Below are 17,709 nucleotides of genomic sequence, written 5' to 3' on the forward strand. Positions count from 1 at the left end.
TATTTTGCTTCTGAAGAAGCGGGATCAATACCCCTTACTTTCAAAACTGAGAGCCTTATTTAAAAATATGTCACTTTATCATTCGATGTTGATTTTGCGTAATTTCTCAGAAATTTTAATATATTAAACACACTAAGCATATCAGTGATAAAGCTTAAATCATCGCATAGCTAGATGAATTTCAGGTACCTATAGAAAAACGAGATACAAAACACACCTAGAGTTACTTATTAAAAATCTTCTTTTTCATTCCTGAGAGAGATGCAAAATAAAAATTAATTGTCTTTGAAGCGTTTACTCTCAGAAGTTTCCGCTTTTATAGTTTTTTATTCTTTCATAAGAAAAACTTATTTAATTCTTTGTATTTGCTTGAGTATTTTTCCTTTTTGCAAAACTTTGGTGGAGGTGTCGAAGATCTATCAGCGCGTTTTGAGAGTTGAACAGCCACGAGCACAAAGAGGCCTAATAATGTGTAATGACTTGGAGTGAAGTTTCGGAACGCAGAAACATTTATAAAATCTTCAAAGTCGATATTAAATATGACCTTGGCATCATTTACTTAAAAGTTTAAGGTATCGAAAGCCAGAAATTTACCTTTGGTTTTTTCTTCCGTGTAGTATTATTGAAATATTTCTGTTTTGCTGTCGAAATATTTATTTAGTAACCCAGGTTTAAAAAAATGCGCATGAATAAGTTTTATTTTATAAATCATTTCATCAGGTTACCCTTTTACTTTGCTTTATATTACTATCTGCTAATGCTTACTCACATTTGTAAAATCATATATATTTCGTCTTCTGTGCTCTAGGCTTGAAAATAATAAAAGGTATTTTTTTAAATACATATATGTGTGTATAATATTTTTATATTAACATTCTATTTGTATTTTCCTACAAATTCAATTAATGTTCCTATACAATTTCTTTACTTTGTAAGGATTATGTTAACTTTATTAACAGCTAAATTTTGAGTTAAACTTACTTTTCTATCGCTTCTTAAATTAAACGTACCACTTCCGGCCAGAACTGCCTAGGAAAAGCGGTATATAACAGCGAGGTTCTACTTTTTTTTACTTTTACACTGCTAAGGAGGACTACTGACCGGGAACAAGCCCTTGCAGTATGATGCCCGCCTTGCAGACATTTATTAAGTCTAAATTAAAAAAAAAAAAAAAAAAAAAAAAAAAAAAGGGGACAGAGTCACATCTAGATAGGGAATACAAAGGACTACTTTGAATACATATGACATTCCTGATAGTATAGGTTACAAAAAAAATAATAAATAAAAAAATACTTAGAAGTACAAAGCTGCATTGATACAAAACTGGTAAAGGTAAAACAAAAACAGTAAAATTTAAGACTAACATTGGAATTTCAAGCCTGCAGTTATACATCACACTGACTTACTATTATACACTTACTATAATTCCGAACATTACAACATATTATGCAATATATTACTATAATACTGAAAAACACACTAACATAGTAAAACTGATACTACAAATAAAACACACTATATACACTGTTCGTATCAGAAAAGTACACACTGACATAGTAAAGCTGATACTACAAATAAAACACAACATATACACTGCTCGTATCAGAAAAGTAGACAATTCTGTACATGATGCTGTACTGTAACGCTAAAACTAAAGAACACTAGACAATAACCTTTGGAAACAGTCACAGTGAAATTAGGAATATAATATATTCTAGCAGAGTTAGAATACGAGTCATTTCAAAACATTAAATCCAGCAAAATATTTCAATACATATTTACAAAGTTCTACAACCAAGAAAGTCTGGTTCAATACTACTATTATACATCACACTTACTTATAATTATACGACCCTAAACTATTATACTCCACATTAATAGAAAAAATTATACAAGATACTTAATGGAATACTATACATACATTGAAATAAAATGGCGAATACTACAAAATAACAATCAATATACAATGTGCTTATCAGAAAGTTGGTTCTGCGGCCACAAATATTTGTTATAAACTGCTGCATTTTGCACAGTACTAGAAACTGTTACAAAACATTTGCACACAATATTTCATGGTACTAGCCGAGAGCTCTATATATGTATTTACTATTATACCGCAAACTTAATTTGAAAACATAACACAACGCACTTACTACTTAACAGGTCAATACACTAAGACAATATGTAAATTGAAATACACAGAATACAATACAAAAATTAAGTAAACACAATAAAATTTAAAGATTAATAATGGATAGAAGCGACACTGAAGTACAAATAGACAGACATTCATTGTGGTAATATGCATCTAGGAGGTAACATGTTCCAGCAAAGTTATTCATGTACTGCACTAAACATGGCTGTCATGCATGTACGTAACATAGGTACAATGGCATGCCATTAGTCTCTGAAATTGTCCTAATTTCAGTAGTTGAATATTATCGTATATAATAAGATACCAAATTTGTAAGGTAAGAATTATGAAAGTTGTTGGTATAGAATTGCCTGCTGTAGCTGCTGTTGACACCGCTTCTGTTCAACAGAATTCACGAGCACAAATGTCCATTACTCGATGAATCTGATTAAATGCGAGCTTACTTCTCTTGAGGGTGTCTGACCACCCGGAACAGTGTGCTTCAGAGGGTTTTTTTTAAATGAAATGGTATCGTGAGAGAGCATTCGAAAGCAAAGTGATCCGGATCACCTAGTGTTCCACATCTACAACTGTCTGAAGTAGCTAATCTGAAGCGCCGTAAATAGCTTGGAAATGGTCCGTGTCCAGTAAAGAAATGTGTAAGATGAGCACTACTAGTGACCAGATTCAGACCAACTTTGGGGAAGAAACGAAAGGTTCTGCGGCCTGTGGTGGAGTTGTTCCATCTCTGTTGCCAAATTTCTAACATTTTAAGTTCGGTAATCTTTTTTAAATAGGAAACTGGTGCTTTTAGGGGTGTTACAGGCATATTCAAGTCGTTAGCTGCTAGCTTAGCAAGCCTATCGGCCTCTTCGTTTCCAGCAATGCCTACATGCGCTGGAACCCAACTCAAGTACGGTCGTTGGGACTCGGGAATCTGAAGTAGAGCATCCCTAATAATGTGGACAGAATCCGCTTTGCTGTTGAGTTCTTTAATGGCCAGTAGGCTCGATGCTGAATCACTCAGTATTCTGACTGGTCCTGTTAGATTTTGCTTAATATAATCTAATGCTGCCTTTATTGCTACAAGTTCCGCCTGAAATACAAGTTCCGCCTGACAGCGAGGTTCTACTGTCTGAGTTAGAGAGATACCAGATATTCTGGCTAGCACGTGTCCGTCTTTTTAGGCTACTCTCTCTTAAGCTATTGTTACGCTCGGCCGTACTTTAGGCCCTTAATAGCTTCGCAGTCAGTTAGCGTTAAGGGGCCAACTCCGTTATCGATCTTGATAGCTTCGACTATATCTCTTTATTTAAGATTAGTTAGTTTAATTCTTAGTCTCTTAAGTTCAAGCCTAAGTTCTCTTAAGTGTCGGCTTTACTGTACAACTCCAAGACAGAGTTCTGTTAGCTTTAGTTGGCATAATTAAGGGTTATTTCACTCTTCTTACTTGTTGTTTTCTACCTCTCGAACTCAAGAGATTATTCGCTTACTAGTTCTTAAGATTCTTCACATTCAACTGTAACTTAGAATTGCACAGTGGGGAATCCTACAACTTTTTTATTTGATATAATTCATTTGTTTTCAATCATAGATAACCAACAATTATATGATCGCTAATAAAGATTTTAATACCGCTGAGAAAGATTCAAGTAAGGGACAAAATGAACAGCTTATATTTGCTTAGATTTTTATATGAATTTAGTATGGATTTTAAGAGCGGCTGTCATAGGGGGCACTGTCCTGTAGGAGAATAAAAATGATATCGATTATGAAACTAAAATACCTTACAAATTCGTTATTGTTTTCAGTTAACTGTAAAATCTTGTCAACCAGTAATAAAGATTAGAAACACGAGGGAATTATATTGCTGATGATGCCCGATGCATGAGATTATTTATTTATACTTTTACTATCATATATAATACATCGAAATGCGAAACTTTAAACCTAATTATTTTTTTACACCATAGCCTGGCTTCAAAATAAAATATAACGTTAATATTAGTTTAAATTCTCCTCTCAATTAGAATTCGCTTGATTCGACTTATTGGTATTTACTGATGATCCTGTGAAGTCTCCAGAGCACTGAAATGAAACCCTCGATCACTATGTGAGATCATATTCTGCTGCTAATAATCGTTTCATATCTTTAATGGTTAATAATGCTTGCCTTTGTAAAGCATTTCCAGTTGATCAATATATTGTGGATCCAAGTTTACTATGAAATCGATTTGCCATTTTATCAGGTACTTGAGGGAACACCGAGGGTGCATATAATTGATTGTACCCCTTATTAAATAAACTAGAAAAAGGGGAAGATGTACATCACATGTGTTTCTATCTGAAACAGGACTGTTCCTAGGCCATTGGTTGCCCGCATACTTTCTAAAGATTGCTACCCCAAAATTAAAAAAATAATAATACAAAGAGTTATTTCATACTCAACGAAGTACTTGCATATAACAAATTGTATAAAAAGTACTTACATATGACAAGTGCTTGCAATGAATTTAAAATATTTAGGTTTAGAGACGTTAGGTATTTTTTGGAGGCAGAAGGGATGAAAAATTAATAAGGCCTTCGCCGAGAATCGAACCATGGACCTCTGGAACACCGGCCCAGCGTGTAAGAACCACTACACCACGAAGGCGGGAGGAATACCTTATATAGGCATGGTCCCCCCCCGGGAGTCGACGTAGAGAATTCTGCGAAGCTACTGGCTAGGATCTGTACCTAGGCAGTCTCGGCCACGGAGGTATAAAATTTATGAACTTGGTGGTTCTGAAGGCTCTGGGAAAGGTCACTCATTGGCCGGCCTCGGAGTCTGGCATGTCCTAGCGCGGCGTGGTGCTAGTAGCCCGGGGGTTTTTCCCCGGGGTCGCTGGGTAATGTCCCGCTGCGACGGGCTCGCCCGAGCGACTGGCAGGAGCATTAGACGACCGGTGCTGCCTGGTGTCTTATCCAGGTGGTGTGCGGCTCTACTGGAGGGTAATAGTGGAGGTTGAACCTCCACGACGTGCCCAAAGGTAGAGTCGACCTGTAGGGAGATTAAGTTACTCGGAGCAGGGCAGCCGAAAAGCTATATAGGCATGGTATCGCCCGAGAGTCCGGCCGCCCCTGATTTTGCCCCGCGTACTTTTATGCGTTTCACCCCCGCTAGGAACGGCCCTGGTCTAAAATATGTGATATCTCGAGTAGCGGGTTAAGAACGAGAAGCCACTCATACACTTAAAATCCAGAGAGGAAAAGTAGCTCATATCAAAACTTATTTTCTTAGTTATTTTTGCAAAGTCTTAAATCATAAGGATTTTTGTATAACCTTAATAATTAAAAATTTTTAGTTCTTGATTCTCTTCTGAATAAGAATTTCAGTGGTTGGAGCTATTTTGACAGAATTTACTTTATTCTCAAATTAAAACGACTGCAATGAATTCTGCCATTAGAGAAAAGGCTACTTTAGTTTTAATTTCTTTATCAATGTATTAAATACCTTACTGTATAAAAAGAAGAAATGGATGTTTCATCCTTTTAATAATGTTGCTTACAGCGACTGAATTATGTTTATTTTTAAGTACAACTTTGATTGTATTCAAATTTATTCTGCATCGCATGAAAGGCGACCGTGTTACTTTTACTGATAAGAAACTTACAGTATTAATCATGTGCCATGAATCTCATTCTCTATGTATGCCATGAGAAAATTAGTTATATCTATTCACAGTCCTCATATCACAGTTTTAAATTACTGTTATTCTGTGCACAAAAGAATCCTGCTTTCCAAGTAGAGAACCAAAAGTCATGGATTCAAGAATACCGTCTTGAAAATGTGGGAAATAGATCCATTAATTAACTGCTATCTGAAAGGAGTATTATCTTGAATGCTTTCAAACTTCCATGTGAATGAAGAAATTGAATAAAAAAGAGCTTCTTAAGGCAATTTAACTTAATATTTATAGAAAGCTCTTTCAGAAATAAATTAATGGTCATTTTTTAAAATACAATTATAAGGTATTTCTCCCGTCTTTTTAGCATGCCTTCGTAGTGTAGTGTTTAGCACGCTCGGTGCGTATTCGAGAGACTCGTGGCCCCGGCGGTGGTTCGAGCCCCTGCGAAGGCTTGGCTCATTTTTCCATCTCCTCCTTCGAAATAACCTAATGTCTTAACGTAATGCGTAAAATTCATAAATGTTATAATGTATTTAAATATTATTCTCAAGTAATATTCTCTCGCACAATATATTATTCAGACTAAATTTCATATATAATTCCAGGTTATACTTCAGATAAATTTATATGCTTCGGGATGCCATGGTGATTCCACTTTCTAGAAATCTAGAAAATGCCCTTTAAGTCATAATGGGTTTATTTGAATGTTTGCTATCATATTTACTTTAAATGTTTCAAGTGTCTGAACACTAAGTTTCTTATTAAAAGAAATAAATATCTATATGCTTGAAAAGATAGTATTTACAAGAATGAAAGGATCTTCCAGATGGAAACTGTAATGTATTAATTTCAAAGACATTTCAAAAAATTAAAAATCGCATATAAAAGAGTTTCTTTTACCATGTATTTTATTCTTCCGAAACGGTTTGAATAAAAATCATCGATCGCATGATATTTATCTGAAAGCATGTAATAAATAACAACAGTAGTAAAATTTTACATGTGACAAAATTCGATGTACTCAAGTGATGAATTTTTATGAACTTTTAAACCAAGACGAGAATTTCTGATTTATCAGTTCCATTGTTTAACAAAAGCTGTCAACTAGCAATGACTTTTTTCCTATGAGTGTTATTTTGGAATTCCTACATAATACTTCCCTCTTTTTAATTCGGGACAAGAGTTCTGCATTCGTCCGTCAGTAGCCACGTGTTTTTTCAGTAGACATTATTTTAGTAGTACATTTTTCAGACTATTAAATGTTGTTCAATTGTATGTTTTATACAGCAGTTTTGATTATTAGAGCTGTAACATGCTTTGACGAACTTTTTCAACGACTACAGCATTTAGTTATTTAATTCTTAAATCCTGATCCGTTTAAAATCTAGGAGCTCATCAGACAAACAATAACACAATTATTTACTGATTATATTTTACTTACGAATGGAACATATGAATCTCTGAATCCCTGGAATACTTACATAAAAAATCATTAAATAGTTTCACTCAATTAGATAAGTTTTACTGATATCCAATAAAAAGGTTCATTAAAAGAATAATTTGACTGTTACAATTTCAGCGGAATCGGATGATTAACATTACCTTCTGTTGGCACTGAGTTCCACATTCTTATTTTTCATGAGACAATGTGGTAATCCGTGCTTAATGTTTATTTATTTTAGCTTTTAAAATAATCTTGTTCTTCTACACTTGCTTTGATATAAAGCAAATCTTTAAAGATGAAAAATGTTTAAAATGTTGATCATATTTCTTTCCTTTAATTTAATTGAGAAAATAAACTTGGAGAGTAAAGAGTGAATTTACGTATTTCCTTTTTTAGTTTCCCTTGTTTCTCCGTAATAAATGTAGATGTATTTTTAAAAACGTATACTCATAATTTCTATTTTATTAAATGCAGATTTGAAATTTTGCTTTAGTTAATAACTCTTAGCATCAAGTAAAAGTTTTTATTTTGTTGTTCTTCCTTTTATTCCTGTATGAAGGGTTCGAATTAATACAGAATATTTGATGATTCCGATTCGGATATGGATTCGAAAACGTTTTAGGATTCGAATTCTATAAATTTACTATTCACCTTCACTTCTATTATTCATTCAGAAAATGGATGTTTATAGAATTTTCTGATATAGGAATTAATTCTACTTTCAATGTTAATAATTTTCATATTTTCAGCAATCTGAAGTTCGATATTGGGTTCAACTATAGTCTTGATTTACCTACAGTGTTATTCTTCATAAAATCTCTTTCGTGTTTAAGACTCCGATATATCGACTCTAAAAATCGATAACAAATATACAAACTAAGGAGAATGCAACTTCCCACGTGACGAAAATAAAAAGTCCATGTGACTAACTTTTAACTAATATCTTGTGATTTTATTCAACATTTTTCCCATAAAAAAGAATTAAACAGTTTCGAATTGCATTCTATCTACTTGTGGGTCTTCTTTGACAGACGAAACTCTTTATTTGGCGCCAAATTGAGGCGATTTGGCAATCGGCTGCGACTGTTGAACACTCTAAACAACTCAACTTCGCACGCACCCAGTCCGGCTAGACGATCTGCGAGTCAGAAGCCGTCCTTCCGCATCAAACGAAGGGTGCGTTATTATTCATCTCCCGAAACATAGCGAGAGAGAATTTTTTTCCCCCCCAAGAACCTATGACTACTGCATTATGGATGATAACGCATCTGCTAGCATCGTAGATGATCTACCGGTGATGTCTGATTCTGATCCAGCCGCAACTCCTATTTATCCTTATCAATTTCCGTCGTCTACCCACGTGATTGTCGGAACGTATCTGGTGATTATTGGTAAGTTTGCATGCTGATTATTTTCCAATAATGCACCGTCTGCTTTTCGTATTTCACTTTTCAAAATGTTAATGTCACTCAAAATTCAATGTTTAAGATGTTTTTAAAATTGTTTTTCAAATTCAATATTTTTTTTATTATTTCAGTTTTTGATTTTTAAGTAAGATACATGTTGTTTAAAATCAGAATATCTAGAGATACCATTTAATACTGTATAGTATATATGTTTTAAATAGCATGCGTATGGAATAATTCATTATGATAATTCGCAAAAATCATGCAGTGTTTTCGCTCTAGACTTTAAACAAACGTAACTTCAACTACTATAAAATGTGAAATATCTAAAACTATTTTTTGCATAATTGGATTATTTACTAATGTACAAAATATTTTTAGTTAATATTTGAATATATAGAGCTAAAAGTTTTGACATAAGATTAAAATTTGGTGAATGATCCGAAACCGGTTATTTTAGCAAAAAAAGTAGTTCGAAAATGAATGTTAAAAGCATTTTGAGTGAAGAAAGATAATAAAATGCTCACGTTTCTATGAAATTCTTACGAGTGTTTGGTTTTAAGCCTAGACGCAAAAGTAAATGACATAATCAATACAAATCTGTAAGACTGGGAAACGTTATTATAGATTTAGCATTGATTTCTGTTATTGATTAGCTCATACGAAATATAAATGATCTAATTTGATGTACTAAATTGGCAGGTTTCGAGTAATTGCCGATAATGGAAAAATATTGAAAATGCAATAATATTTTTTTATAAACCTTTCATAAGAGAGTACATATAATATGATTTTTTATGATTATGTACTATATTTGAGTTAAGATTTTTTTGAATATATCAGAATTAAATAACATAATACAGGCTCTATAAATGTAATGGATCAAATTTTTGATGTACGCACAGAATAAATCTATTGATAATAATGTTTTCAGTGATAAAATTTGTTTTATAATATAATTGTAAATCATGACATGTATCTTTGTAAGGCTGATGGTGCACAGATTTAGTACATTTCATTATTCCTTGTAATTTGCAACAGCGAATTAAAGATGAAATGTGGTTCTCGAATAAAAAGGAATAACGAAGATACATACTTCAATAGTATTTTACGTATAATTATTCAAATTTAGAAAGAAATTTTTCAGGTTAGTATATAATGAACCCAAAAGATTGAATTAAAAAATTTACATGAGCCAGTGCCTACTTCGTGTATAAAATTAAATCAGGAAATGATTAGGTGTGTACAAAAAAAAAAAAAAAAAAAAAAAAAAAAAAAAAGCTAATATGAAAATCTGTAAAAACATGGAAAGAAATAAATGTTTTAAATAATTTCTGGAAGGAAATACTACGGATAAGAAGTATTTAAAAGAGAGAGTTTACAAGTAAAAAGTAAAACAGAGGTTTGCGTATTAAAATTTAAGAAGCTGACAGAAAAAGAAAACATTACCAAAAACCACCCAAATATTTTCCAATTAATTATTATTTAAAGAATAATGCAATTGAAATTTTTATTTAAGGCTTATCTCCTATCAACTAATGGAATTATTTAAAAAGTACGTTGCTATGTTTAAGCTCCTTGAAATTGTCTTATGCTCTTATAAATATTTTCTCCTTTTCTGACAAATGTTACTGTTGTCAAGCAATCCTGAGTACATTGTTTAATTTGTAACTTAAAAATCCTTAATGAATTTAATAACAGCAATTTTCTCCAGAGGATTGAAAAATTCTTTCAGGTTTGACTATGATTACTTGTCCTTTGTGATGCGTTTAACGATTTAAAGATTACAAACCCGAGTGCGACTACTAACAAGCAATATTCCCTAGTTATTCGATGATTGAGGATTTTAATAATGAACGTTTCGAGAGCATTTTATGCAAAACAAATGCTTTACTTATAAATTTTAAAGACCATTCGAATGCATTAAATTAATAAAATATTAGCGCGTTTTAGATACTGTCGAATGGTAAAACAGAAAATTTCTTGAAAATGAGTTTTCGATAATTTCTGTTATCAGTCTGTCATCGAAACAGCTGTTAAATCAGCCAGTCATGAAACGCTGAGTTTACATATCTTTTATTATTTAGTTTAATGAAATATATTTCATCATAATTGCTCATTATGAAAGATATTTTGATAATTTATAGATCATACGCGAGGCACGAGGCTTATGTTAAAAATTATTTGATTAGCTAAAAACTGTTTCATTCTCCCGAATATATTTCTGGTGATCACGATTGTTACCTTACCTGCAGTGTTACCTAGTTTTTTATTTGTATGATTGCTATACAGGGTGTCCATAAATTCCTCCATATTTGGCCCGCGAAAGGTCATAAACAATCAGCGAATTAGTGTATCAAGTGCCTCTGTCACACTCTAAAACGAAATGTAAAAAATTAAGTTCACAGAACATTTATTTGCATTCGCAAGCATACTATAATATTATTAATAGTATAATAATGCCTTATAAGCTCACAATGGCAAATGTTCTATTAAAATATTTTTGATTTATAAAAACAAAACAGAAGAGAAACACCCCACATTGAAACATAAAATTATCAACTTTGTGTTTGACGTAGATTTAGTCAAGAACTCAATCGATTTAGAGGCAAACATGTACAGGTCCCTCTTTATCAGAATTAAAGAAATATGTAAGACTTTAATTTGTACATATTCACGATATTAATAATACAGCAACATATCTTGGTGAAACTTTATAACTGCGCTCTCAAAAAGACACAACATTTGTCAACTATTCAAAGACATGGACACTAAATAGCAATAAAGGTTTGCAAACTTAATGCTCGAAATGATAAAAAAGTGAGCAACCTAGCGGGCAAAAAGATTTATTTTAGCGACGAGTATCACTTCTACGAAAAAGCTGTATGACCATCCGAACTGTGAACATTAATTGTCTAAGAGTCCCAATCTATATATTGTAGCTCCCTTGCTTGCCCAAATTCTTGTCATATAATATACGATATCGATAAAGTGATTAATTTGCTTTAAAAGGTATAGTTTCCGGATAGAATTGTCGTAAGTTGTTGAAAGAGAATTAGCACACAAAGTTTATCATTATACAACAATTGGGGGATATTATTTCTAGTAAAACGGCGTTCAGGCTAACTGAATTCAAGATGTTTATACTTGGCTGAAACAGCAAGAGATAAATGATTATTAGAGCTGCTCTGGGCGGGATGGTGATTAAAAGTGCCCGCTGACATATAACTGACATCGGAATCGAATTCTGGAGAAAGCAATGAGGCTTTGATTCGCGTCTCTTTTACTTTACAGGTGCAATATCAGTAGTCCTTATCGGTGCCTCTCTCTATCAATGATGAAACCGTTAAGTGAGCAATAAGCTAATCAATAGCTCTCAGCGGATGCTTTGCTGATATGTGTCCCGCCATTATCTGGGATGGGATAACACAGATACAAGATTAGATACAGGATTAGATTTTTGTATCTGGATTAGATACAAGAAAACAGAAGCTAAAAGCGATGTCAACTGACTTCCATCCAACCCGTATGTTAATTCATTTTATTATATCATATATGACTTAACTATAGGCAGGAATTTCGAGAATGCCTTATAGTCACTTGAATAATAAAGGTAAACATTTGCACGTGTGATTATAAGCTTAAATTCTGTCATAATAAGAAATGCAACCGATGAATAGAGAAACAGAGTTTAATGCTCATTAATTGAAGAGAGCAAATGTTTCAAAATCCTTGAATGATTTGATTTAATTATTTTTTTCAATTTTTATCTCCTTGAACGAAGTACAAAAGGAAGTTCAAATGAAAGACAAAAGGAAAAAACGTTCGGGAAGAAAACAGAAAGAGAAAAATTTGGGGTATCATATTTCAATAGAAATATCCATTTTGACCTACCTCGAATCCATTTGGATTTTTTTCGACGTGACATTTGTACGTACCCATACAATAAAGGACTGTTTTTTTCAAAACGGATTTTAAAATGGATTCAAAAGGAACATTTTCGTGAGTGACGTCTATATATGGGACATTTTGTATATGGGACACTGCTATAACAGTTGTGCATCGCCTTTTTTATTCCAATCGGCAGAATGCGAAGTGTATACATACATACACACACACACACACACACATATATATATATATACATACATACACCCTACATATATTTTGTAATAGATTATTTAGTATATTATCTCCTTTGACAAAAGTAGTTAGAAAGTAGTTAGACTAGAATTCTATTGAAATAAAGTAACTCATTATAAAATATCTATGTATACAATATAAATATACACATACACACCCTTATCCGGCTTAAAAGTCTATACCCGGCCTTTATTTTCGCAATCGTTGGTCGTAAATCGTAGTCATATATTTCTAGTTACAGAAATGTTTTAAATGTCGAAAATATTTATATTTTGGTAATGTAAATTTAAAGAGAAATCATTTTTGACAAAAAAAGAAATCTTACTTATAAAGTTCCAGTAATTTCTCTTTTCTATCTCCCTACCAGAATGCATATCAGTTCCGAGAGTATATAAAGTGAGATATTTGGCTTGTAAGATAGAGCATATTTCTGCCCGTCCAGACCATGTTACTAGGTCAGCTAGTTCAGATAAGGTTGTATTCTTTGGTTCGCATTATAGTTTCTTACATTTAAATTGTTACGTCGGTGAGAAGTTTGAGCCAACTTAGAGTTAAATCAACTGTACAGCTTTTGGCTACTAGTCTTAGTTTTAAATTTGAGTTTGTCTGTTATTTAGGTTTCATCGCCAGAAATGATTGGCTGACAGCTAAGTGCATAGACTCGTGCATTTATGTCTCAGTTCTGACTTAAAAAAAATTTGTCATGAAACCTTTTTAAGATTTCGTAATTCTTTTCAGACGAAGCGATAATTCTCTGCAGTCCGCCTTCGAATTTGGACTTAATTTAAGCTAGCAAAACAAGTCTAATTTTATAAACTTTAAATGCGGTCTCCTAGCTCCTGCTCTTATATCTGGAAGTATTTTATACTCAATATGACAGTATACAAATACAAGAAGTTTCACTCTCGGACGACAAAAATTGACCAGAATATTTAATTTCAAAATTTGCAATTTTTAATATCATTTAAAATTTGCCTTGTCAAATCGGTTAATTAGAATAATTCAAAGAAATAAGTTTAAATGAAGCTCAGCAAAAATATGTATAATTTAATAGGCCGTAAAAGGAAATAAGGTGGTGCTCACATCAGAGTTTTTAATCTCTGATCATCTATTTTTTATCAAATTACTTGAGTTGAGTCACAAGAACGATTTTTAAGTCATTAAGGAGAAAAAACTTCCATTATTTAGACATTTATAGGTACAAACTTATTTCATGGGTTACAATGCACAAACTAACAGACAAAGAGACAGACAGATACGCACAGAATTTAATAGGATAGATATTTGAGTAAATCGCCGAATGTGTACTACAGCGTAGACTCTTGTAGTTACATATAACACTTTTCGGAAAGAAGTATCCGTAACTACGAGGAAAGTTTTCGCAACTTCTAATTTTTATGTCTAAAATACTTAAAATACGAAATTATCTTGCATATGTTTTCATCATGATCAAAATTAGAGAAGAATGATACTTTAATTTAATGTATTATAATCAAGCACTTGATACTTTAATGTTATCATGGTTAGTGGTAAGATCACATTGTTGAACAAAACAGAAAAACACAGAATGAGCAGCTGTTCGGTCTGAAAGACTTTCAGCTTTTTCTGTTCACTTAGTCCCTTTTATTTTAAAAAAAATGTTATTTTTTGGATACAAAATTTTGATATAGTGGTTATATAAATGTTATAGAGAATTTGTTTCACACTTTTACAAAGAATGTTACATTTTACAGAGATTTTTCTGTAAAGTATAAAATCTTGTTACAGGTATAACATAGATATTATAATGAATTTTGACACTGTAAAAGTTTTGACAAAATAAAGTCTTTTTATAGAATATTTTACCAAGAGTAATGCAAAGTTTTTAATGGATACTTTTGACGTAAGGTCTGAGATTCTGAGATTTTACAATTTTGAGAAAGTATTTTGCAAATTCTGAGAAAATTTAACAATTTGGAGAAATAATTTAACAAATTCAAATAATGTTACATAATTAAAAATGAAACTAATAAAATAACAAACTAAATAATAATCAATAATAAGCATAAAAATATAAATAAAAAATCATAATGTTATAGAGTATAATAATAATTTTTTACAAAAGTTAAAACTATTATCATTAAGATTATAAGTCACTTTTGTGATTGCTTCTTACATTAATAACATTAATAACTAAAAACTTATAGATAAAAATGAGAATTATATTGCTTTGAGATTGTCGCAGTTTATAATAAGATAGTTCATTAGAGTTTAAAAAGCAACGGAAGGAACCCACGTACTCTTCATAATAATATTTTCAATACCTTCCAGTAGTGAAATGCTTGCTTATATTGCTATTTTAACAGCTATTTCATTATTATGTGTAAATATCAGAGTTACAATGATTTATATTCTGAAGTGACTTTGTATATATATATTAAAAAAAAAAAAAAAAAAAGAATGAAGTCACATTTTTAATTGTTGCCAAGTTGCTGTAGGAGACCGGTCAGCAGAAACCTTCTGGACCGAAATATTTTTCCAAGTTTATATTTTATATTTAAAAGATATAATTGTACTATTATTTTTACATATTATCAGAAAAACTATTTAATATTTTTTAAATATATTGCCTTCCTAACATCATAACTACATGGCGTTTTTTTAAGCTTTCTGTGTATCACAAAACATACAGTCTAAGATTATGATTTTCTAGCACAATGCTTTTACTTAAGAAAGTAATGACAGCAATAAATTGTAAATTTGAACCTTTTTTATATTCTAAATTAAATGAGTCAGAATTTCTAATATGAAGCAATAATAATTTATTGTATACAAAATGTATTCGAAATTTTGATACCAGTGTTTTAGAAATTAATTATTTTGCAAGAAAACTCAGTTGTTAGAAGCACTTGTCAGCAGGCACCCGGGTTATAAAACCACATCCTGTGTAGAAATAACATAACCAGTTTTTTTTCTGTTGTCGGCGGACAAGGTCTGTCTATATTTTTAATGCCTTTATGTGTATACAGTTTTAAAAATGGGATTTTCGACAGCTGAAAGAATATTGTTTAGCGTCTTGAAAGAGAATACTTTATTTGCAGTAGCACGTTTTATATTAAACTGTAATTTGTTTTAATTTAATTTAAATTGGCTTCATTCTGCATACCCTTTTTGTAAATTAAATATCTATTAAATCAAGCTAAATATTATTTATGAAAGAAAGACCAAACTGCTAGTTTTCTATTTTATTTACATTTCTACTTATGCATACCCAATACTTTTTTCCATGGCTATTAACAAATAGTAATACATTTATGTGTATAAAATTGAAATATCTAGTAATTTGTAAAAGTTTATTTCATTTATCTGAGTAAATACATTCTTTTAATTTATTATATTTGTGTTATTTTATTTGATTAAGATATATTTTAATCTTAGACTAAAAATGATTTTATGTAAAGCCCTTTTATGCTTTTCATTTTAAAAGAAACTCTTTATCTTGTTTACACTTCGTGTTTAAATTGATAAAATTGCATCATTAAAATGCAAAAATGATATTTTCAATTCTGCATATTGTTTGCATAAAACAAAACAGGAATTTTCTAGCAGATACTGAAGTATATTCATCTGTGTTTGCATTTCAAAGAACGAAGTAAAAAAGTAGTAAACAAGTATATGCACTTTATGCAATAGTAACCAAATATATACGATTTAAATGCATTTTAAACATACTCTTGAAACAGAGATTTATATTTTTTATGTAATGGTTTATATTTGGCGGGAAACGTGTATTTCCCCTTGCCGCTGCGCCATGGAAAAGAGAATAAAAAATATAATCTCGAGGTAGAAGCCAAGAAATGTATAAAGACTGTGTGTTCTTCCAATATGCCTATCCGGCATGTGTATTGTCCCGGTTATCGACGTGGCCAGCAGATGTCATTCTCTCTAGCATGATGTGGAGATTTAATGCGCGGAATTCTTACATGGAATATAGTAAGTCTAGAATGGGAGGAGAAATCTAGCAGAGTCTTCCGGATAGCATTTACTAGGAAGCCAAGTACCTGCCAATCTAAATCTATTGCCAAGTAGACTAACTCTACTGCACATAACGCAGCAATTTATATTAGTCAAGTTAATTATCCTACTTGCTTATTATTTTTTATAATACTGTTACTATAAGAGCAAAAAAGCAAGATCTAAACTCCTCAGCCTAAGATCTAAACTCCTAAGGATTGAGAACCCCTTGAATACATTTTCAAAGCTTAAACTGACTGGCAAAGATTGCTAATTTTCTTTAGCCAAAATGTGCTTATCTTAACGGTTGTTCACTTTCTATAGTTAAAAGGTATTACCAAAATTTTTAATCTTAATAATTTTAATAATAAAAATGTATCTTATCTTATTATTACTATGATAAATATTAAGAAAGCTTTTGTGTTATTTATAAAATAATAAAAAAGCTAGTGATTTTAAAAATTCACGAATTGCTAGGCCACAGCAATTTTGCATAGTAACAGTATTGTATTAAAATATAAAGATGAATATATACAAATTAATTCATGGGGATCGATAAAACAAATTTCTGAAGTTATTCGTAATCAATTAATTTTCTAGAGTTTTTTAATTACATTTATGCTGCCAAATAAAATGCAATTCAAGAGGCTGTCGTATTATTAAAAGGATTAAAACCCTTTGAAATTATTTTAGCTTCTAAATTAAGAAGCTATGTTTATTTTAAAAGTAAAACTTACCTCTTTTAATAAAGATTTAAGTTTTATTAATCGTTCCACAAAATATATGAGAAAAGTGGGCGCAGTCTATTTTTATTTATTTAAGTTTGTTTTTATTTGCAGGGGAATAAAAACTTAAGCTCATATTTCTTTTCATAAGTAAGCCATTAATATTTTTCGTGTTCCTTTAGTGTAAGTTGTTTTC

The 17,709-nt window shown here is 31.4% G+C and overlaps 1 protein-coding gene across 1 annotated transcript in view; it reads left to right on the forward strand.

The window, feature by feature from the left end:
* The first annotated feature begins 8,393 nt into the window (after nucleotides 1-8,393).
* Nucleotides 8,394-17,709, forward strand: part of LOC118181585 (visual pigment-like receptor peropsin) — a 366,047-nt gene continuing 356,731 nt past the window's right edge. The window contains exon 1 of the mRNA XM_035350739.2: nucleotides 8,394-8,637. Within this exon, the coding sequence (XP_035206630.1) occupies nucleotides 8,499-8,637 (139 nt within the window). The 5' untranslated portion in view covers nucleotides 8,394-8,498. The remainder of the gene's footprint in view (nucleotides 8,638-17,709) is intronic.

The sequence above is a fragment of the Stegodyphus dumicola genome, chromosome 10 (assembly GCF_044657685.1).
Source record: "Stegodyphus dumicola isolate Sdum_Otavi_A_Nest chromosome 10, ASM4465768v1".
Taxonomy (NCBI): domain Eukaryota; kingdom Metazoa; phylum Arthropoda; class Arachnida; order Araneae; family Eresidae; genus Stegodyphus; species Stegodyphus dumicola.